At 46.2% G+C, this 22831-nt stretch overlaps 1 protein-coding gene across 2 annotated transcripts; it reads left to right on the top strand.

Annotated features, from left to right (window-relative positions):
• The first annotated feature begins 310 nt into the window (after positions 1–310).
• Positions 311–22122, top strand: Nfe2l3 (nuclear factor, erythroid 2 like 3). Of its 2 annotated transcripts, none has more exons than XM_041640696.1 (4): positions 311–953; positions 14632–14805; positions 19877–19960; positions 20425–22122. In XM_041640696.1, the coding sequence occupies exons 1-4, from the start codon at positions 477–479 to the stop codon at positions 21613–21615; spliced, it is 1926 nt and encodes a 641-aa protein (XP_041496630.1). In that variant the 5' UTR covers positions 311–476; the 3' UTR covers positions 21616–22122. The 2 variants fall into 2 exon arrangements, with proteins under 2 accessions (XP_041496630.1, XP_041496629.1); XM_041640695.1 differs by having other exon boundaries at positions 311–983.
• The last annotated feature ends 709 nt before the right edge of the window (positions 22123–22831 follow it).

Here is a 22831-nt window from a genome sequence, read left to right as displayed (position 1 = left end):
AGTTTTTTCAGCTAGAGTGGTCCACCTCACTACCATGGGGCTGCCAGGAACCTCTGGGATCCCCAAATCGTTTCCATTCCAAAAATGCCTTGAGGCCCCTCCTATAAAGAGGCTTGGAGCCCTGGACGACGTGGGCATATCCTATGGGGACAATGCCTAAGGTTTTGGGCGGGGCGAAGCTTGACTAGGAGCAGGATTTAATTTAGGGGCGTGGCCAGACAATGGGGCGGGTCCAGAGGGCTGGGTGCTGCAGGTGCCTCCTCCTCCGCCTCTCCAGATCCCTGGCCGCGCCAGGCACTGTGCGGGCAGCCGACGGAAAGCCATTGTGCCTGGCTGGGGTCAGGCTGAGACAGCCCCTTGTACGCTCTGGTCCATTGTCTTCCTGGCTGGTGTTGGCGACAGGGTCCCACACGTGCCACCGCGGCGGCTGCAGTGCCGGGCCGGGTGGGCGCCCGCATCCCAGGCGCGCTTGGGAGATGAAGCTCCAGAAGCCGTGGTGGGCGGGTGGCGGCCTCCTGAACCTTACGGTGCTGCTGAGCTTAGCTAGGCTCTGTGTGGACCTGGATCTCTGCCTGCCGCCGCCGACCACCGCACTTTGCGAGGAGCTGCTCCTACTCTGTCCCACCAGCCCCGCCTGGGCTTCTAGCCACTTCTCGGCCTCGGAAGGCTGGGGACACTCCCCCGAGCTGCTTGCCAAGGGCCGGCTGCTGCGCGAAGTGCGCGCGCTCGGCGTCCCCTTCGTTCCCCGCACCCGCGTAGACGCGTGGCTAGTGCACAGCGTGGCGACCGGGGACGCAGACGGGGCCCACGGGCTGCTCGGCACGGCCGCCTCGTCTGCTGTGGGAGACGGCGGCCAGGCGGCACCCGCGGGCGGCGGGGACCCCCGAGAGACTCACAGCAGCCCTCTGGCTGCCGAGGAGGAGGAGGAAAAGGCGGCGGAACCGACGGCGCAGGTACAGGACACAGGCGGACGCGAGAGCCAGGTAACCTGAAGGGACGCGAGCGAATGGCACATCTACCCAGGGCTGGAAGTACTGGCCCGGAGCTCTAAGGTCACTAGGCAGGGCCACACCCGTGCTCTCCTTACCCTAGGTAGTTAGTTGCAGGTTGCGGGACTAATCTGCCCTGCCTCTTTTTGAATGAAGATGGTGAGTGCTGGGATTTGATTTGGGGAAAAGTGGATGAAATCGATTCGCGTGCGGAAAACACCCTTCTTGTGTTTGATGGCTGTGGAGGGTAGTTTGGTAATGAGGAAGCGAGAGGGGACGGTGTTGTCTGGTTCACGGTCTTCAATCAGTACCCCGAGTGCATTAAGACGCCTTGATGGGGAACGTGTGCGGCACTAGAGACTCTGGGGGAGGCCTCATCCTCTGAGAAGATGCGCTTCTCTCTGAAGAACCACGCACCCAAGCCAAGGCAGGGCCCTCGCCCTGCATTTAACCTTACTGTAGCCCGTTTGTGGTTGTGCAACTGGAATAAGGAGCCACGGTGTTCATTGCAGTTGGTCCCTCTGATCTAACCATCCACCCCCTCGCTTAAGAATCCTCGCTTAAGAAAACCCTTATTAATAAACACAAAACACGTAGTCTTTTCTGGGACACGCAAGTTCCCTTTGGTTGCCGGTGCTCCCGTTTAGCTGAACAAAACAGTTCCCTAAGATCTATGGACTGAAACTGGAAAGACCTCTACATGTAGAGAGCTCCTGCCTCCCCGGGAGCTTGGCGTTATCGGTGTGGATCCACAAGTGTTCGTAGGACGTTGTTTCTGTGAAGAGCAGCCTTATGCAAAATGGGAATTGGACTAAGCTGATTTGTTTGCGGCTCTTCAGAATCACCCAGTTTGTGTAGGCAGTTGCCTGACGGGCTCCTCCACCCTTTCTTGGAGGGGTCATTGCGTGAGGTGCTGGTGATTCACTGTTAGGTTGATCTGATGATCCCTTCCTCCTCCTCCCAGGGCTGGGAACTAATGGGGTGGGGGTTGGTGCGAGTCTTGGTAGGCTTCTGTTGGTTTAGAACAAACAGGAAGCCACTCCCGATTCCACACGGCAGATCTGAACTCCAAGAGGGAACGGGAGGGGTGTCATCCCTGAGGCGAGACACCCGCTGCCCCCATACCTTTCCTGGTCCTGCAATGTGTCGGTTTGAAATCCTAGGTAGATTCTATACAAAGTGGTACCACACCTTTCTCGAGACTGAATGCCCTCCAGCTTACTAAGTGTAGAAGACTTTGAAGGGAAAGTTTTTCTCTCCGAAGACTTCCTTCCTACCATTACCTGGCTGATACCTATACAGATAGTAAGCTGATTTTGGAGGCAGCTCTGATGGCCTGGGAACCGAAGCACAGGTTAAGAAACTCGTGTAAGGTAACAAAACTGGCTGGTGATGGAGGTGGCATCTGAATCGAGGTGGGCTCCTCTAATCTTTCTCTTACTCTCTGTGGCAGCCAATGGTCCTCCTTGTAAGGACCCGGTGTCCCTCCTTCTTAGATGTAATAAAGCCATGATAGTCCCAATTCCTACAGCCTCCCACCCCAACACTTTTCTTGGCAGTGCTGGCCTGTGCACCTGCTAGACAATGGTAGCCGTGGGGGTTTGGTTCTGTTCAATTAGGCAGCGGTCAGCTGCTGGAGACTTTAGATGTAGGAGCCAGTGAACTGGTGTGGTAATGCTATTTACATGTCCAATTTGTGCTTAAGGGGAAAAAAATCCATATATTAGTAAATGCCAGAAGTGGACTGAGAACCAAGTCTTCCGTCTCCCAGAATGGCATATAAATTAAGTTCTGTGGGCTCTACTCAGGTTCCCTCTATAAGAGTGTATCTGGGATGGGACGAGTCAGGCCCTGACTCAGTCTGTCTCCGGGCTCCAAGTCAACTACTTTCTGGTGCTAGATTGGTTTGTTTGTTGTCTGTTTGATTGGGTTTTGATGGGGGGGGGGGGAGCCCACAACTCGCTTTATTGAGTATTGTTAACCAGGCTGGCCTTGAACTCTTAGTCCTCCTGTCCCAGCCTCTCAAGTGCTGGGATTTCAGGTGTGCACCACCGTACCTGGCTTGGATTGTTTTCGAAAAAGCAGGTTCTGGGCTGGGAGGGAGCGCAGTGATTGGCTAAGAGCACTGGCTGAGCTTGCAGAGGACCCAGGTTTGGGTCCTAGCACACATGGTGGCTATCGACCATCCACTTCTCTGACGCCCTCTTCTGACCTCTGCAGATCCTGCGTGTTCAGGTACACAGAGACACATCCAGGCAACATACTCAAACACACTAGGTAAAAATAAATAATTCTCTTAAGAAATCATAGCTGGACGGTGATGGCACACGCCTTTAATCCCAGCACTCAGGAGACAGAGGCAGGCGGATCTCTGTGAGTTTCAGGCCAGCCTGGTCTACAGAGCAAGTTCCAGGACAGGAACCAAAGCTACGGAGAAACCATGTCTTGAAGAAACAAACAAACAAAAACAAAAACAAAAAACAAAAAAACATAGTAAAATAAAAAGCAGGTTATACAGTCATAATGAAGACCATGACTCTGGGGAATATGGGCTAGAGAAATAATGCCAGGTTTTGCAATTGCCTAGGCCTTCGTACTTCCTCCCATGGGCAATGTGAATCACTCCAAGCCCCAGTGGGAGAGTGAGGTTTTTCCGGAGGGGTGTCGAGCCAACTAACGGGGAATGTTGGTGTGAAGTGCCAGCCCTGAGCCCGCAGCGCACTGTGCTTTTCCCCTTCATTCGAAATCCGCCCCTGTCCCCAGTCCACCTTTTCCTTTGGATTTGTCCGTCTCTGGAGCCAGCTTGCTTATTCGGGAGTGAATGTGGAGGACGGTAGGAATGCAGGTGGAGATTTAGATAATTGATAGATACTTCCAGGGACTTCCATTTGAGCTGGAGAAGGTTCTGGTTTTAGAGTATAATTTTTCACAACTTCTAGGCATGTGCAAAAAAAAAAAAGCCATTTTAGAATAAGGGGGTTTTTCAAAGTATCAAAAGACAAGTACTGCTTTGATTTCACTTCTTGGGCTAATAATTATGAAAACAGACTCTGGAATTCCCCGGAACCGACAGCTTCCTTTTATAACCATGGTCATTCACTTACAACTGATGAAGCTCGTGCTTGGCTCGGGGAAGTGTGGGGTTCTCAAGAAATAAAGCTATGGGAGATGGAGAGATGGCTCAGGGCTTAAGAGCACCTGCTGCCCTTCCAGAAGACCCTGGTTCTGTTCCCAGCACTGAAATGGCGGCTAACAAGTGTCGGTCACTCCAGCTGCAGGTGACGCCCTCTTCTTGCCTCTGGCACATGTGCCAGAGGGCATCACATGAATTTGCTTCCCTTGCAGAGCACCCAAGTTTGGGTCCTAGTACTCACATGGTGGCTATCAACCACCGGTAACTCCAGTTCCACAGGATCCGGCATCCTCTTCTGACCTCTGTGGGCCCAGGGTTTGCAAGACACCCATACACATAAAAGAAAATAATAAAAAAAAGAACAACAGTTTTAAGAAAGTGACTATGTCAGCGTTTCAAAGAGCCGTTGGAAACTGAGCTGGTTTGTGCTCATCGTGTGTCCTCCTTTCACAGCAACCCCTCTGCTGTCTGAGCAATCTTACCAACACCCAAATTACATTAGGATGGTTCCCTTAGCTCATAGAATCACATATATAGCCCAAGGATGAAGGGGAGAGAAAAACCATTTCTGATTGTTGAAGTCAATTTTATACCTGTTTCAAAAATCAATAGCATCTCCTAACGCTTAGGCCAATTGGTCAGAGGTGGGAAACAAACTTCCCGACACCCTGGTGCAGGCAAACTCTTCATTCATGGCGGTGTGGCTTCATGGGAGGGTTTTCGTTTTGCTGTCAGTGGCTGTTGTAAAGGTCTACTTTGGCTCCTTGAATGGGAAAGAACGGCACAGGCTATTGTGTTAGAGTTCTAGGACACAGTACTCAGGCTGCGTGCTCAAAGAGAAATTTCCTGGAGGCGAGAGGTCCCAGGCGAGGTATTGGCAGATTGGTTCCTTCTAAGGACTGATGGGAGGAGCTGCATTTTGGTGGTCTGCTGGAGTAGTTGGCGTTCTGTGGCTCTGCTGCCAGTCTCTGCTTCTCCCTTCACACGCCTCCTTCCTGCACACTCCCTTTTACATAGGAAGGCCCGTCCGGCTCTCTTTTTACCAACTCATATTTACAATTACTGGATTTCCTAATATGGCCACATTCTTAGGCGTTAGGACTTAATAGGGATTTTAGAGGGCACAGTTTAACTGGAACAAGTCCCATCTCCTTTCTGTCCACTATACAGCTTGCTTATATTCCAGCTGTTAGAAACTGAGTCAGTTCTGGGAGGTTGTAGCACACACCTTTAATTCCAGCACTCAAGAGTCAGAGGCAGGTGATCTCTGTGAGTTAGAAGCCAACATGGTCTACAGAGTGAGTTCCGTAACAACTAGGGCTACACAGAGAACAGGGCTGTCTCAAAAAACAAAAAGGAAAAAAAAAGAAAGGAAGGAAGGAAGGAAGAGAAGAGAAGAGAAGAGAAGAGAAGAGAAGAGAGTTAGTCAGTTTGTGTATGGGGCTGTTTGTGTGGTGGGACTTGGTATGCCCTGATGAGGAAGCGGGGTTTGCTGGCTTGATGTGCAATCCTGATTTTGGTTATTTTTGTTTGTTTGTTTTGGGTTTTTTTGTTTGTTTTTTCAAGACAGGGTTTCTCTGTAGCTTTGGAGCCTGTGCTCGAACTAGCTCTTGTAGACCAGGCTGGCCTCGAACTCACAGAGATCTGCCTGCCTCTGCCTCTTGAGTGCTGGGATTAAAGGTATGCACTGCCACCACCTGGCAACAATCCTGAGAACCGTAATTCAAACCACCGTCATGATTATGCTTTGTTTTTGTTTGTTTGTTTGTCTTTGGTGGGTTACAGAAAAGTCTTATCTATTCAGTTATTCCCACTTTCCATCTTCCTGCTCCTTAGGTCACAGAGCAGGAATCCAGAATCCAGGGCCCAGGGTTTGGGGCAGGCCAGTCTAGAGGCAAGGTGCCAGCCCTGTGCCCGCCAGACCTACTAGGTTGTCTCCACTGCCTGTGTGATCCGCTGCACACGCTTCACCCTCTCTGAAGCTTGAGCTGTCTTCTGTGTAGTAGAATGGATGCTAGCAGGGATGCTGGGGCGAGTCGATGAGATGCTGCTGGTCAAGGGGTGTGAAGCTGGCACGCTGCAGTCCTTTGTATTGGAAGGATTCGCGGCTGTACATCATCCTGGCAGGGTTCCAGAGTCCCTGTGCTTTATTCTGCTGACGGTGTTGCTCCCACTGTAGAGGCTCCGCCAGCTCCTCACTACCTTCCAGCTCTGTATTTTGTCCTTCAGGTCTCCCCAGGTGTGGCCACTGTGACACCAGTCTGGCTGAACTACTAGCCTGCTGATAAATTGCCCATGACCTACTTTCCAGTCCAAACCTCCTTCCCTTCCTTTCCCCAGACAACCTCAGGATCGCTTTTGCCCCACTTAGCTTTGCCCAGAAAATACCAGCCTCTTTCATTCCCCTTCACTGTTAAATTCTCGGCCTGGCTCAACTGTCACCATCCACAAGCCATCTCTTCCCCTGAGCCAACACTGTACCCTGGAGCCTTCTTCTGCCGCCTAGAGCACCCTCTGCCATGTCTGTAGTGTGGCAACTGAGGTTCAACTTCAGTCTGCCCAGGGCCAGGAGCAGAAGTTGGTGCAGCATCCTCAGTATGACTCTGCAGGGGCTTGCACTTTGTGGATGTCATGACCGTAATGTATTGTGGGTCCTTCAAGGCCAGCTTGCCAAACTGAACGTAGGTCAGCTCTGAAATCTGGACCACTTCTTGCCAGCCACTCAAGTGGATGGGGCCGCTGAAGAGTAAACATTCAAGTTGGCCCTATCATTGGCTCAGGTGGCAAGATGTGGCCCGCCTAAACTGATGGAGCAAGTTGGTGGTGACCTTGCCTAGAATAGAACTGGTTACTCTTCCTAAGCACCAAGTAAGCCACACCTCCCACCCACTTGGAAACTTCAAAGGGAAAAACAATCTTCCCCCACTCAGAGCAGCCTTGTAAGGGACTGGCTCCTCAGACACAGCTGCTAAGGATAAACTGAAACAAAAACTCTGAGCAGCTGGAGGCAGCAGAGCCCTGTGCCCCAGCTGTTTTGATTGAGTAGCAGGTGGTGGCTGGCAGAATACGGCCCTGCTTTAGGAGGCCTCCAGGAGCTAGAACGGAGTTCCGGTCTTATTGACCAGGCTTCGCCAGGAAAATGGAATGAACAGAATATGGATGGATAAACACACACTCGAACAGATCAAGGAGTTGGCCAACACAGTTGTAGGAACTGGCAAATCCAGCCGGTAGGACAGCAGGACACCCTAGCAGCCCACCACAGGCTGGGACGCTGAACACTCCTGCTGGATTTCTCCTCCCGGAAGCCTCGGTGTTGCTCCTAAAGTCTTCAACTGACTGGCTATGGCTGCTCAGTTACTGAAGATGGTATAACCAAAGTCAGCTTCAGAGCTAACAGCCTGTTCAGTTGAGTCCATGGACACTGGAGGCCTTGACACTCCAGCTCCACCTCCTCCTGGGAGCTCTGCAAACCTGGCTTTCCAATTGGTCAGAAAAGAATATTAATGGTCTTTTTTGGAGCATTCTTGTGAGCAGTAAGTGGCTGTGGAAGGCTCTGCTTCGTTCCTCTGTATTGACAGATACCATGAGCTCCATGTCAAAGCCAGAGCAAACCCTTTCCTCTCCAGGAGATTGCTGAAGGCTGCCTGACCACGCGGAGTCTACTTCAGCAGGAAAGCACTCCTTCCTTCCCTGCTGGGGACTCTCTCCGTGTAAACCAGGCTGTCGGTGCAGAGATCAGACTGGTGGGAGGTGATTGCTGAAGTAAGATGGCTTTGCAGGGAAAGGTTCCTGCCACCAAACAAGAGGACCTGAGTTCAATCGCTGGGACCCACATGGTGTAAGGCGAGCGCTGACTCCTCCAAGCTGTCCCCTGGCCTCCACATGCACTCACCCCCACCCCCACACAACTAAATGTGTGTGGAGCAGGAGAGAACTTTCTGAAGCATCTTATGTCATGGTTGGGGTACAGATTACATATATGCTTCCTTTCGACAGAGTGAATAGCTGGATGCTTACATCTACACCTATGTAAATCCTAGCCCCAAAAACTGTGATGAAAGAATAGTTGATGGTTGGGGGCGTGGCTCCAGTTAGTAGAGAGCATGCCCAGTAGGCAGGAAGCCGCTCATTCATCAGCAGCACCCACGTGTAGTGCTGTTCGCCTATCATCCCAGCACCCAGGAAGTGGAGAGAGACAGGAGGATGGGGAGTCTGGGCTACATGAGATATGACATTTTGAGGGCCAGTTGGGCTATTTGGTCTCCTGGGATAAACTTAAATGAAATAAATAGATGATAAAGGAACAACCCCACACACACACACACACACACAACTTTCACCTCCCCAAACACCCCAATACACTCAAGCCTGAAGAAGGGGCTACATATAAGAGCAATGGCTCCATTTAAAATGACCCTGGGGGTTGGGGCTCATATCCTTGTGTCTTGAGTGTTAGGGCTTCTATTTGAAAGTTGGCCTGTTGTTTGTTTTGTTTTGTTTTGTTTTGTTTTGTTTTGTATTTCTGGTAGTTAGCCACGTTGAACATGGGGCCCCTGCGTCTTAGCTTCGTCTACCTAAAGGATGTCTGCTGTTATCTGGCTGGCACACGGCTTCCTCCAAGGGCCTTCAGAAGAGGATTTACATGCCTCAGGTTTTACCACTGAAATATTCTAACATATGTTACAAGTGCGAAAAATGGATCCTGGGAAAACAAACCTCTTTCCCACCATCCACTCTCAGCATGTTTGGTTCACAGAGGGTCCTGACTCATCTATAACTCCTGCCTACACCAACTTAGCAGGGGTGAGCTTCGGTGATGCATATATGATCTAGAGGGTCATTAAGAATCAGTAGAGCCAGGCGGTAACTCAGGAAGCAGAGGAAGGTGGATCTCTGTGAGTTTAGCCAACCTGGTCTACAGAGCTAGTTCCAGGACAGCTAAGGCTACACAGAGAAACCCTGTCTCAAAAGAGAGAGAGAGAGAGAGAGAGAGAGAGAGAGAGAGAGAATCAATACTAGGCTTCTAGCTGGTTATGAAAGTGCCCACAGCCGAATATAAATCCTGTCACTCGCTACTACGACAGAAGGTCACCTGTCTAACTTCTGTGCCTCAGTTTCCTGCCCGTAAAAGGAATGTTAACAGTACATACCTTGCCAGGATGCTGAGCAGCTTAAATAAGGTAATAGCCGTGCAGCCTACAGTGAGAGCTCAGTGGACACGAGCTGTAATTACTGTGAACTGTTATTAAAAACCACCCAGGCCAAGCCGGACACAGGCTGTCTTTATCTGGCTCCTTGGTTCTCCCGGGGCCGGGTGACTCCAGGTGGCCTGCAGTCTAGAGACAGGCCTCAGGACTCTCAGCTCCCTCTGATGTCATTCCCCTCATAGACAGTGCTCTGTTCTTTGTCTTGGAAGGTTCACCCAACCCTAAAAGTCTAAGCAGGTTTCCCCACTCCTCCCCCAGGTGAGGACAAGAAAGGGCCAGTCAGGCCAGCCGCAACCGCTCATAAAGAGCCTGGTAGGAGCAAGAGCTCCCCCCTCTCCTCAGGATCCAGTACAGTGGAATTAGTCCAAGCTGCCAGCAGACAGGGTCTTCAGAGAGTTTATAAGAAAAAAGGAAAAAGTAAGAAAGACATGAAGGGAGGACGGAAAGGAGGAAGGAAACCCTCCTAAAGACAAGCCCGGCTTTGCTTCTTCCCCTCACTTCTCCCAGGCTGCTCCTTTCTTGGATGACAGAGAAAGCAGGCCACATTAGAAGATCGCCTGCTAGGGAAAAGACCCTAAGAAGATGGGCTAGGTGCCCTAAGAGAAAATCATGACATTTTGGGGACAGTCTGGTCTGAAGGTTCAAGCTGAGGTTCTGGTGGTTCCTTGCCCAGGAGAATGGGATGTGGTGGGCAGCCCTGAAGCAGAAGCTCTGAAAAATCACAGAAAGTGCTCCCCCTGGCCCACATGTAGGCGGCTTCCTGGGACACACCCGGGACCTTTCTTTTTTGTATTGTTTTAGAGCAGTTTCAGCCCACTAAGGCACATCTCATCTACACACACAAATAAAAGTGACTGAGTAACAGATTTAACTTGCCTGGGCCTTAAGACCATGGGCCGCAGACTCCGACATAGAAGACATCCCTGTGCCTCAGCTGCAAGCCAGCAAGTTGAGAGAAGCCAGAGAGGACAGAGGTCATCTGAGGAGCTGGCATCACTTTCTCTTGGAATGCCAGTTGGGGTGTTGGCAGCCATTAGCAAGATAAGCAAGGCTCCCGGGTCAGAAGCTGTAGGGAGGGGTGATACGTGTGTCTTGAAATGTATGAAGGGGCACTTCCTCAAATATTTAAAATTCTAGTTCCATAATATCCCATCCTTTTAGAGTTAGCAAAACTGAGTGTTTAGCAAGTGATCCAAGTTTACACAGCGGCTGGAACCGGCTAGATCCTTTCCATTAGCTTGTAGCTAAGCTGCCCCGTACTAGGCCACTTTGGGCTTTGCATCATGAAAACAGCGGGCTCTCTTCCCCCTGTAAATATGAACAGTGTCACGGTGAATCCTCTCCCCATGACTGCCTCCTCCCTGCAGGCCCAGAGGCAGCATCGCTAGCTACCCCGAGTTGGGTTGTCTGGCAAGCAGACCCTGAGACCAAGTGTAATGTGCAGGCTGCTCTCCCAGACCTGGGCTCAGCTTCTGCTTTTTGCACCCACATGGTGGCTCACACCCACATGGTGGCTCACAACCAGTCCCATGGTACCCATTGCCCTCTTCTGGGCATTGAACACACACATGCACAGACATATTTGCAGATAAAACACAAATACACATGAAATAAAAATCTCAAAAAATTTTTAGGCAATAATATTAGATAATGTCCTTTATCCAGATTTTAAATTTTTCCCATTAGACTTTATATTTTACACTCTAGTGAATTTGTCCTTTTGTTTGGCTCCTATTCAACGAGTTGGGATCCACCCTCACATGATAGGGTCCCCACCTCCCACTTTTGGTGGGGGTAGGGCTAGAGGTTAAGACAGGATATCACTATGCAGCCTTGGTTAGCCTGGAGCTTGGTATGTAGACCACATTTGGTCTCGAACTCACGGGAGGCCGGCCCAAGTCTCCCAAGTGCTGGGATTAAAGGTGTGTGTATGGGTGGTATTATGCAGGTTCATGTAGAGCTCTAGAGGGCTTTATACCCGGAAGAGGGTGTTGGATTCTCTGGGAGTTACAGATGATTGTGATTCCCCTCCCCTCATGGATGTTAAGAATGGAACCCCAGTCAGTGCTTTTAACTGCAGAGCCATCTCTCTAGCCCCGACTTTTAACCCACTGTGGCCTCTTACAGTAATATTCTGATCATACAGAATTCTGTAACTTAAGTTCTTCCCTGAGTTTTCCAGAACGTCTTATATACATTTGTCACCAGTCCTGATGTCACACTCTGACCCCCCCCCCCAGTCTTCCCAGACTTCTGTTCATCTGATCATTTGTTTATGGGCTTGATGTAGCCTGTATGTGCTGTGCATGACCTCACAGGCATGGCCTTCTATTTGCATGTGTGTGGGTGTTCTTGTGTATTGAATTACCTCATACACTGCAGCTTCTAGAAGTTCTGTCCAACCACAGCAGCTTTATAAACAAAATCCGCTTTGCTGAGAATCCAGTGTTTAGGGCTAGCGAAAGAAGCCTCGGCTGGACAAAAGATGGGCAGTGGAATGAATGATGATCAGTAACCCTTTTCTCTCGCGCTCCTTCCCAATTTAGAGAAGTCAGCACTGTGACTGCAGGAAGGAACAATCTAGAAGGATTCCTGCTGAAGTCTAAGGATGTTGTGCCTAAGATTTGACTCCCATGGATATTTGCTAAAGGGCAATAAATGACAGACTCTGGAATAGATCCAAGGCATATGGATTGAGTCCCTGCCTCGGAGAAACTGCTGTTTTGTGCTGGACTTGGTGACTCACACCTTTATCCCAGCACCAGGGAAATAGAAGCAGGTGGATCCCTGTGAGTTCAAGGCCAGCATATTGTACTTAGTGAGTTTCAGGTAGTCAGGGCTATGTAGAGAAGAGACCCTTGTCTCCAATGGCTGGATGGATGGATGGAAATAAAATGAGCAAAAACTAAGGGGAGCTGGGGAGACAACTCAGTGAGCGAGAGAGTACTTGTCCTGCAAACATGAGTACCTGACTTCTAATTCCCATGTAAGAATTTGAGCACAGCCATTGGGCATCGATAACCCCAGTGTTGTGGAGAACAGAGGCAGAGGGAACTCTGGGGATTAATGGCTGCTAGCCTGGTTCCAGGTTCAGTAAGGGAATAAAGCAAGACACCCAACACCTTCCTCTGGCTTCTGTGCTCATATGCACGGGTGCACAAGTGCAGGCACAGGAGAGAGAGAGAGAGAGAGAGAGAGAGAGAGAGAGATCTATTTTAGTGGAACAGACAATAAATACAAATAAACACAGCTAGTGCTAAATGGTATAAAAAAATAGTTAAGTATTGGCAGTAGAGGTGCCTTTAAAAACTACAGAGTGACTGGAGAGATGGCTCAGTGGTTAAGAGCACTGCTTGAGTCTCCAGACAACTCCAGTGATTCTCACCTCCCATATTGGGCTCACCACTATCTATAACTCCATCCCTAGAACATCCAACACCTTCTACAGACTTCCACAAATACCAGGCACACATGAGGTAAGCAGACATACATGCATGCAAAACACCTGCATACACATAAAAATAAATAAATCTTTACTATATTAGAGTGGGAGAAGTAGGAAAAAATGAAACAATACTATTTGGAGAGAATGAATCTGAGGACACAGCCTCAGGATATTGCTCAGTTTGGAGATCTGAGGATCAAGAATGAGCAACTTAGAAATCTCTGCTGACTTAGAAGAAAGGTGGGGTGTTTGTTGGGGTGCCAGGTAAGGCAGCTGTTTCCAGGAGCCGCCGGTGGTAACTACGCCATAATTTGTTAATGGGTCAGATATAAGAATGGAGAGCCTTTAGATTTGGGATATTCTGGCAAACTGTTTCAGTGGTGTGCTGGGAACAGAATTCTTCATCGGAATGGATTTGAGAGAGAACACACTGAGCACTCTTGGAGAATTTTTCCATAAAGGTGGGCAGAATAATGAATGGGATGTGGGTCCAAGGGGAATGGTTCTGTAGCTAGGAGGCACCAGCCCACAGTGGGTGGCTAATGAGGATTGTCCACAGACGGGAAACAAGGAACAACCGGGTGACAGACAGAAGAGAAGAAAGTAGCGGGAGCCACTCATGAACATCAATGTTCTAAGAAGCATGCGCGTGGGGGGACTGACTGCTCTGGAACAAGACACCATGGTGGGGAGGGGGTGAGAAGAGTATCAGAGTGTGATACAGCTGGACAGGTCAAACCAAGAAAATCATGTGGGCGTTAGGATACTGGCTTTCTGTCCTGCCCCACACCCTGCGTTTGTTTATGTTCATTTTGTTGACATTTACATTTTTCAGGACCCTTGAGTTACTCCTGTTAACATCACATTAAATCAGAAAACTATCCTGGAGTGAGTCAAGTAGCTGTCACCCCAGTACTCTATAGGTTGAAATATGAGGGTCACTAGTTCAAGACCAGATTAGGCTACACAAGAAAGAGATCTTGTCTTTAAAAAGGAAAAGAGAGAGGAGAAGGAGGGGGCTGAGGGAGGGGGCAACTTCATGTCTACAATCCGAAGGCTGAGGGTGAAGGCGGAAGCAAGCAGATTGCAACAAGACTAAGGCCAGCCTGAGTTTCAAAGTGAGACCTTTGTTTCAAAAAGAAAAAGAAATTGAGAACAGATGTTTGAATGACGTCACAGTTGAGCAAAATATGCCCAGTCTTTTGGTATCATAACTGAAAGTGTCCGTAGATAGTGCCTGTTCCACTGTAACATTTGACTGGTTTTGAAGAGTCCTCTCACCATTTAAAAACTTTCTGAGATGAAATAAATTCAAAGTGGGAAGGAGTCCTCTGGGTAAACAAGTGAAGTTGAAATATCTAAGCAAAAAATAAAAGTTTTTCTGATTGTAAAAGTACACATTTGGTCTATAAAGTGAATCGTACCCTTTCCTAACCTGTCCTCACCCCATCTGCCTTTCAAACAGAAGACAGTACTTAATTTTAAAAACACTGCTTCCAGGATTTTCTACATTTGATAAGTATCTGCTTCCAACTAATGTTTTTGATCTGTTTTCAGCTGAGAACTAAATAAAAACTCCCTGCTGAGAACATTGATTTCCAAACATAGTACAATGTTAATGGTTTCAACTGAGGGGCTCTATAAACATATACAATTTAGGCTGTGTAGATTGGACTGTCTGAAGGGTACATAAGAAGACCATTGTCTCAGGATTAAATGCTTCTCTGATAGTGACATGACAAAGTACCAGTCTCAGCTGCTGACAATGTGGCTTTTGAACAGTTGTTCTATTTGTTGGTAATCGTTTTCTGCTTAGTAGAATTTTGGGGTTTTTTTGTTTTTGTTTTTTTACAGGAGAATGATATACTAAAAGAAAAGAGTGAAGCTGTGGATCACAGTTCCCAGCATGAGGAAGATGAGGAAGGAGTGTCAGCCCATGCAAAATCACTACAGCTGGGTAGGAAAGATGAAAGCAAAACAGATGCACCTGCCTGGGAAGGAGGGACAATCACAGAGTCCAGAAATGAGGTAAGTGTGGCAGAAGCTTCCAGCCTTGTCGTTTGCCTTTCATGAAGACTGTCGGTAATGAATTTTGTGTATGCACTGTCTTTAGCAAATCTGGCATTTAAGTGTGTGTATGTGTTAGTTGTCCTTACAAAGCAATTAGCCCATAAACTCATTTTCTCTGGTTAAAGATAGAACTTAATAGCAATTTTGTTATTTTGTGTTTGCCAAGACAAGGAATGAAAGACAGCTGGCAGTCGGGCAGTGGTGAGTGCACACCTTTAATCCCAGGACTGCAGAAGTAGAGGCAGGCAGATCTCTTACAGTTCAAGGCCAGGCTTATCCATAGTGGGTTCCAGGACAGCCAAAGCTACAAAGAGAAACCTTGTCTCGAAAAGCAAAACAAAATAGCTCACATCAGGCTAGACTGTCCAGGTCTGGGAGATCAAACAAAGGACCAACCTTACAAATACTTCTTTCAATTTCTACTAAAGCTCAGACCCAAGTTTTCAGTTGGCCAGTGGATTAGGCCAAATCACTGGTACCCAATAGCCCTTTTCATACCCTCACCTCACCTAAGGGGCCAGGTCCAGGCTCCTGGGGAGCATTTTTCCGTGTAGTTCTCTGGGCGCAGGGTGAGCTCCAAGAACCAGGCTGAAGAATGGGTTCTTTCTATAGGCAGAACTTCCCCTAGTTTCACGTGTACCATATTCTGGTTTCGACTTAGATCTGGATGGTTTTAGCCACCAGTTTGGCACGTAGGTGCCGCAGAGATGACCTAGAGGTCCACAGACACTTTCACCTGCAGAGCATCCTTGCCCTAGTGGTTGTCTTCCCTATGAGCAACTTCAGCATCTGCCTTCTCTGGGAGGTGGAATCTGTGGCTCAGTCTTGAAAATCCTTAGAGGATGGAGAGTGCCAGGAACACAGACTTAAGTTACCCAAAATTCCATATGTGGAAGCAGTTTCATGGAAGTTTTTAAATATAGAGACAGGTCTAAGCTACATTGACTGGTACATCAGGGAGGCAGGTGCTGCATCCCTAAAACAATCGGTCTCTGCATTCACAACCTCTTTGCAGTTCTTGTTGAGTGATATCAGGTTTGTTTTCTTCCCCTCCCACCACTCTTGCCTCTCTTCCAGCCTGTTCTAGTTATAGGAACTCATTGTTCTTATACCATGGCTTAAACCTAGGTCAGGGCCATGGCTTCAGATTAAGAAATTCCTCTGGTTGGGCAGGGAATGCAGGCCAGTGGTAGAATTGCCCTAGCAGCACAAAGCCCTCGTTCAATCCTCAGCACTGTCAGGAATAGAAACCAAACCATCTGAGGTGATGGTAGTGTAGAAGTTAATAAAATTAAATACCCTGCTTCCTTCTTATCCGCTGCATTCTCATGTTGACAAATCACCCTCAGGTGGACCAGACTGTCCTCCCTGTTGGCTAGACTGTTTTCCCTGGGCAAAGGGTAATAACAGCTTAGGAAAAGCCGTTATTTGCCTGCTTCTATCAAGTAGTGTTTTCACTTACTGGTGGGATATAGAGAAAACTGTTAGATATTTTAGGCAATGGTTCAATATTTTTAGGCATTTCCATTTTTGTTGTTTGAGAACCCATACCTCCAAAGCTAGGGCCTTTTTGTCCCCAGATGGTCCTTAAGATTTCTAAATGTTCAGTAGACTGTCCTTCCCTTTCTAGGTGGTCTTCTAAACCACTTAATGGCTAACAAATGGTTCTGGGCACCTGCTCATTGTAGGGAACATTAGCACCTCTTTCGCCCATTTTTTTTTTATTTTTATTTTTCGAGACAGGGTTTCTCCGTAGTTTTTGGTTCCTGTCCTGGAACTAGCTCTTGTAGACCAGGCCTGCCTCTGCCTCCAAGTGCTGGAATTAAAGGCGTGCGCCACCACCGCCCGGCTCGCCCACATTTTGAGGGGAAGAACACTCTCTACCTTTGCTCACTAACCTCTCCAGGTTCAACCACACTGGTCTGAAGTTTCACTCTAAAACTTGAGAAGCCATGGTACAGGCCTATAATTCCAGTTACTTGGGATGCTGAGGCCTGGCTAAAGAAGTCCACTTTCCCTAGTGTTCTAATTACCTGATGAAAAGGCTGTTTCTGTTCTTTCACTAAACATGCATATTGCCTCATGTTATTGGTTACTATTTCCTCTCACATGTTGGCATCTTTTTTTTTTAACTTTCATTGGTTTTCCCAGGAAAGAAATTTTCTTTGAATTGCTTATATTAACTAAATCACTGTTAGACATGGAAGATTAATTAGATACTGAGATAAAATAGTTATATATGTAAGACAAACAGCAGTTTGGACCAAATTTTGCAGAGACGTATTAAACGCCCAAAGCAGGGTACTTTCTTGGTCAGATGTAGCCCAAACTGGCCAAAACTCACCTTAAACCCCTGACTCTACCCCACCTCCCAGATGCTGGGATTGTAGGCATGTGCTATCATTTCCTGCCATGCCTTACCAGGCTCATGTCCCTAACCTGAGTCACTGTGTACTAGAATTGTACCTTCGTTCTCCTTGAGATACTGTGTTGCCTAAGCTAGTCTCAAACTTGTGAGCTTGTGGTCCGTCCTCCTCAGCCTCCACAGTACCATTATTTCTCAGAATAGCTTATACTTTACCAAAAAAAAAAAAAAGTGTTTTGATGTTTTGCCTGCCTGTATGTTTCTGTACCATGTACATGTCTGGTGCCTGTGGAGGCCATAAAAGGACATCAAGATGCCCTGGAACTGGAGTTTACAGGCCACCATATGCAGGCTGGGAATTGATTCTGAGTCCTTTGTAAGAGCATCCAGTACTGCTTACTGCTAAGCTTTCTCCAGTACTGTCTGCAGTTTTGATGTATTTCATAGCAGGAAACAAAAGAATTATCAGTCATATTCTTGAGTAGAAAGCCTGGAAAAACATCAAGTAGCCCTAGGAAAATGTGTCCTGAGCTCAGAGTGTAGGCAGGTAAAAAACATCGAAACACACATTTTTTTTTTTTGTAACTGCACTACAGAATGAGTACCAGAACAGCCTGGATTACACAAAGGAACCCTCTCTGAAACCAAAGGGGGAGGGGAAAAGGTCCAGCTTCACATTTACTAGCAACATAAAATGATCTGCAAGTATACTTTCAGTATTTCTAGAAATAGCTCAACTATTTAAGAAAATAATTTTATTAAGAGGGGCGGGGAAAACGTAAAGCTACTTTTTAATATAATAAACAAAAATATATACATTATATCCTAGACACTAAACCACCATAGAACTAAGAAGTTTGCAACTTTTCCTCCCCTCTAGACAGGGTCTCAGGTAGCTCAGGCTCACCTCAAACTTGCTATGTATCCAAAGCTAACCTTCAAAGACAATGTTATCCCAGGGCTCGGGAGGCAGAGGCAGGCGGATCTCTGTGAGTAGTTCCCGGACAGGCTCCAAAACCACAGAGAAACGCTGTCTCGAAAAACCAAAAATAAACAAAAAATAAAAAGACAATGTTTCTCTGTGTAGCCCTGGATATTCTGGAACTCAGAGATCCTACCTCTGCCTCCTCGGTGACAGGATTAAAGGCATGGACTACCACTGCCCAGCAACCTTGAATTTCTGATCACATACTGGGATTACAGGCCTGTACTACTATGCCATTTATGTTGTGTAGGGATCTAATCCAGGGCTTTCTGTATGCTAAGCACTTAACTGATTGAGCTACATACATTGCCACTCAACAATTCCGATTTCTGTAGTTTAACTGAGACAGGACCTTGCTATTTGTAACCTGTGAATGGCCTTAAAATTACAATCCTTCTGCCTCTACCTTACAAGTGGTAAGATTACAGGAAAGCACTATTATGCCTGGCTTTATGTAACAGGAACAAATAGAAAAGTCCTATGAAACCAGATGTCTAAAAAAGTTGGGTGTCACAGACTATCTTTAAACAGTGCCAGGTGTGCTGTTATGTACCTTTAATCCCAGCACTCAGGAGGTAAAAACAGGTGGATCTGAGTTTGAGGCCTGCCTGGCTACACATAGCAAGTTCTAGGCCAGCCAGGGCACTTGGGAGGCAGAGTCAGGCAGATCTCGTGAGTATGAGGCCAGCCTGGTCTACAACAAGATTGCCAGGATACCTAGGGCCACACAAAGAAACCCTGTCTCAAAAAACAAAAAGAAAACTAGAGTTTGTTATACAGTTAGAATCCTCTTATTAGGATGATGAGTTTTGGAAAAGAAAAAGACCAAGGAACTAACATGAGCTGTTACCATTGGACTGAGCAAAGAACTTAGTGGGAACTGAATTCCTTAGCAAAGCTGTTGTCCCTATCTGTATTGCCTATGAACCTACCACCCATCCTGGGCTACAGACAAGGAATAGTTATTAGCTCCTCGGCCTCCTGAGCTTCACGTTTTTAACAGAATGCTCCTGAAAAAGATGTGAGGCAACATTTTCAGTAACAAATTGACCGTAAGCCCACAAGCAAAAAAAATTTCCAATTAAAACCATTTTAGTATTTGCTTAGCACTGTAAATCTGTAGTATTACGATCCCTCACCAAATAAACATGCTTCACAGAACCCAAGGTATTTGTGTATTAGTCAGTCCAATTGTGTCTCTACAGTCTTAAACTAATGGAATGCAGGGAGTTGTCATATGTAACACATACTGAACTGATTGTCAGACTTGCACTGAAAGGAACTTACGGTCAGAACCATGATCTTTATCATTGCTGGATTCAAAAGAATAAAAAGTCAGCATTTAATTGGTAAATTGGTTGTAACCAGGTTTCAAAGCAGATAAACTCATGTCTCTCTGGACATGGACTAGAAAGCTTCCCAATCTAAAATGCCAACAACTATTCATGTTGTAAATCAGAACCAATAGATATGATCAAAATGGGTTTAGTTAGTAAAATCACAAATGAGACACTAATTTCAGCACCTAAAAGACTGTGGTAGGAGGGTTGCCATGAGTTCCAGACCAGCATTGGTTACATAAGCTCCTCTCAAAAAGGGGGGAAGGGAATAGAAAAGGTAGTTTTTAGTTATAGCTAAAATGTTTTTTTTCTGATGGTATACATTTTGTTTATATACAGAACCACCTACACCAGTCCGACACATCTTTCTTTCTGGAAGATTTATTTCAACTGCTTTCATCACAGCCTGAACATTCCCTGGAGGTAAAAGGAATCTTGATAGACCTCTGTGTGAATTAAGGGACGCTCCTACTTGGATGATACAGCAATTTGCCAAGTACATTGTGAAGTTTAAAGGCTTTTCATAGAAACAACCAGTGTGCAGAATTTAAACATACGCCATTTTGCCAGATTTAGACCTTTCATACTAGTTAACTTCATTTTCCTGGTAGCATTTTGAGCCTTTCCTTGCCAAACTGCTCATGAACGAACTTATCCTTGACCCTTCACAATATAGATTTTGGCTACAAAAGCATTGGTAGCTACAAATAACAAGGCTTAATGATAATCTAGACATTTTGCCCCACAGGTAAAGCATCATATTCTGACTTGAGACCACACGTTACATCTCTTATTAAGCTGTTCATAGTCAATATATCCACATTACGACAGAGAAAATAAATGTGATAGATAATAGAACTCCTTTTAAAAGTGTTATCTTTCTTCAGGGCATCTCACTGGAAGACATTCCACCCTTTCTAAACAGTATCAATGCGAGTGTAAATTCCTCAGCGCATCACATAAATCTGAGCCACGCCATAAGCCATGATGTTAATCTTCATGAAGCCATGCTACTGTGCCCCAATACATTTAGAAGAGATCCAGCAGCAAGGATTTCACAGGCACAAGAACCATTTCTTCAGCTAAATTCTCACACCAATTCTGAGCAAGCCATTCCTGCAATGTCTCTCCCAACTGTTGACAATCAAATGAGGACTCTAACAGGTCAAGATCTCCTGTATGATACTGATTCAAGCATCTTTGGCGGAATAAACCTAATGTCATTGGCCACAGGTTTCAATCCACTGGAAGTTTCTCAACTTTTTGAAGATCCAGACTCTGATTCTGGGATCTCATTAAATTCAAGTTACAACACCTCTATCACCAAGTCTAATTCTTCTCACTGTATGTATGATGGTGCTGTAAGTTACAGTAGTGACCTCGGGTCTCTTAGTCATGATTTAGGTGCTGTAGGAGGCTGCTGCCCAGAACACTGTCATATGGATATTAGGACTATGTCTGGCTTTTACCAGGACCTTGAATGTCAGCAAGTATTTCACGACCACACTTACCACTTACAACCAGGTGTACCAGAATCTTTGACACAATCCAAGTCTCAGAAAATCAGTGGGTGCCTTGACTCAGATAGAAATTTGAGTCGCGACGAACAGCGTGCTAAAGCTCTGCATATTCCCTTTTCGGTAGATGAAATTGTCCACATGCCTGTTGACTCTTTCAACAGTATGCTAAGCAGGCACTACCTATCAGACTTACAAGTGTCTCTCATTCGTGACATCAGACGAAGAGGAAAAAACAAAGTTGCTGCTCAAAACTGTCGTAAACGTAAACTAGACATCATTTTGAATCTAGAAGATGACATATGTAACTTGCAAACACAGAAGGAAGCCCTGAAGAATGAGCAAAATCAATGTAACAAAGCTATTGACATAATGAAACAGAAGCTGCATGAGCTCTACTATGATGTTTTTAGTAGGTTAATAGATGACCAAGGTAGGCCAGTCAATCCAAACCACTATGCACTTCAGTACAATAATGATGGAACTGTTTTGATTGTACCTAAAGAACTAGTCACATCAGGACACAAAAAGGAAGCCCCAAAGGGAAAGAGGAAAAACTGAACAGGATCCAGTGACCCTGCATCACAAACTGTTTAAACTATTCTTAAAAGCACTGTTACTTGAATCAGTTAAGTGTTTAAGTTTGTATTGATAAATGCTTAAAATTCAAGGTTATGCTTCTGTGAATTTGGGAGAATCCACATTTCCATGGACCACTTCTGCACTAATACCTATGTTCACATAACCTTTTACAGCCTTTTATTAAGGTGGTCACTTGAAAAAGCTTTAAGATGGTTACATAACGTGAGTAGCCTTTAGTTTTCTGAAGGTATTTAATATTTAACATGTAAACAAGTATGTGAAAACATTTTATATTTGAATTTATAAAAACTTTATTTTAACAAAATGTCTTATTTGTCCTTCAAAGAAAATCCAGTCAGTATGGCAAAATAAGAAATTCCTTCAAGCTTCAGAGCAAAGTATCCCAGCTTTTGAGAATGTAGTCATAGCCCCATATCTAAATGTAAAAAGCCCTTGAGAAACACAGGGCAGCAGTACCAGTTCTGTGTTGACCTCACAACCTAAAATAGTCTAAACTTTTAGATATTACACTTAACCATCTTAAAAGTCAGATGCCCATGAACCAGAGTAATGACCTTCAAAATTTTATCATACAGATTACAACATAAAAATATGACCTGTCACCAAATTTGGTAAAGACTTTTAATATTGTACTGGCATATCCTAGTTCCAAGAAAGATTTCCTCAGTGGTCATTCATTGCAATGAGTCAACAAACTCCTTTCCCAAATGTTAAGAGGCTTTGATGTGTAAGTCCATCACTGAATGAGATGTGTGAACCAATGCTTCCTACACTTATATAAGGCACACAATTTATAAAGGACACCAAAGTGCTAAGAATAAAGATCCTCTCCCAACATAACAAAGTAGAAACAAAGCAACAGCAGTCAAAAGTAGGAATGGAGGTTACACAAGGTGTAGTAGCTCTTCTCAAGACCCAGCTGGATGGATTCCCCACATGCAGTTCCAAATGATCCCTGCTCTCAAGGGCTGCACACATAATAGACACTCAAACTCAATACTCATTTTCTATTTAAAGGAAAACCTTGAACACAATTTTTCCACTGTGTTCTTGGAGACAACCTACTATGACCAGATAAAAACCGTCTAAGTTATCCACACACAAGGCCATTTGGGGATCTTCCCTCCTTAAAAAACCAGGCACATCCTTGTCCTTCAGATTTAGCCAACTGTCC

This window comes from Microtus oregoni, unplaced genomic scaffold (genome assembly GCF_018167655.1).
Source record: "Microtus oregoni isolate MIOR12 unplaced genomic scaffold, Mior012 000064F_ref0000363, whole genome shotgun sequence".
NCBI lineage: Eukaryota > Metazoa > Chordata > Mammalia > Rodentia > Cricetidae > Microtus > Microtus oregoni.
This window is presented reverse-complemented; position numbering and strand designations above follow the sequence as displayed.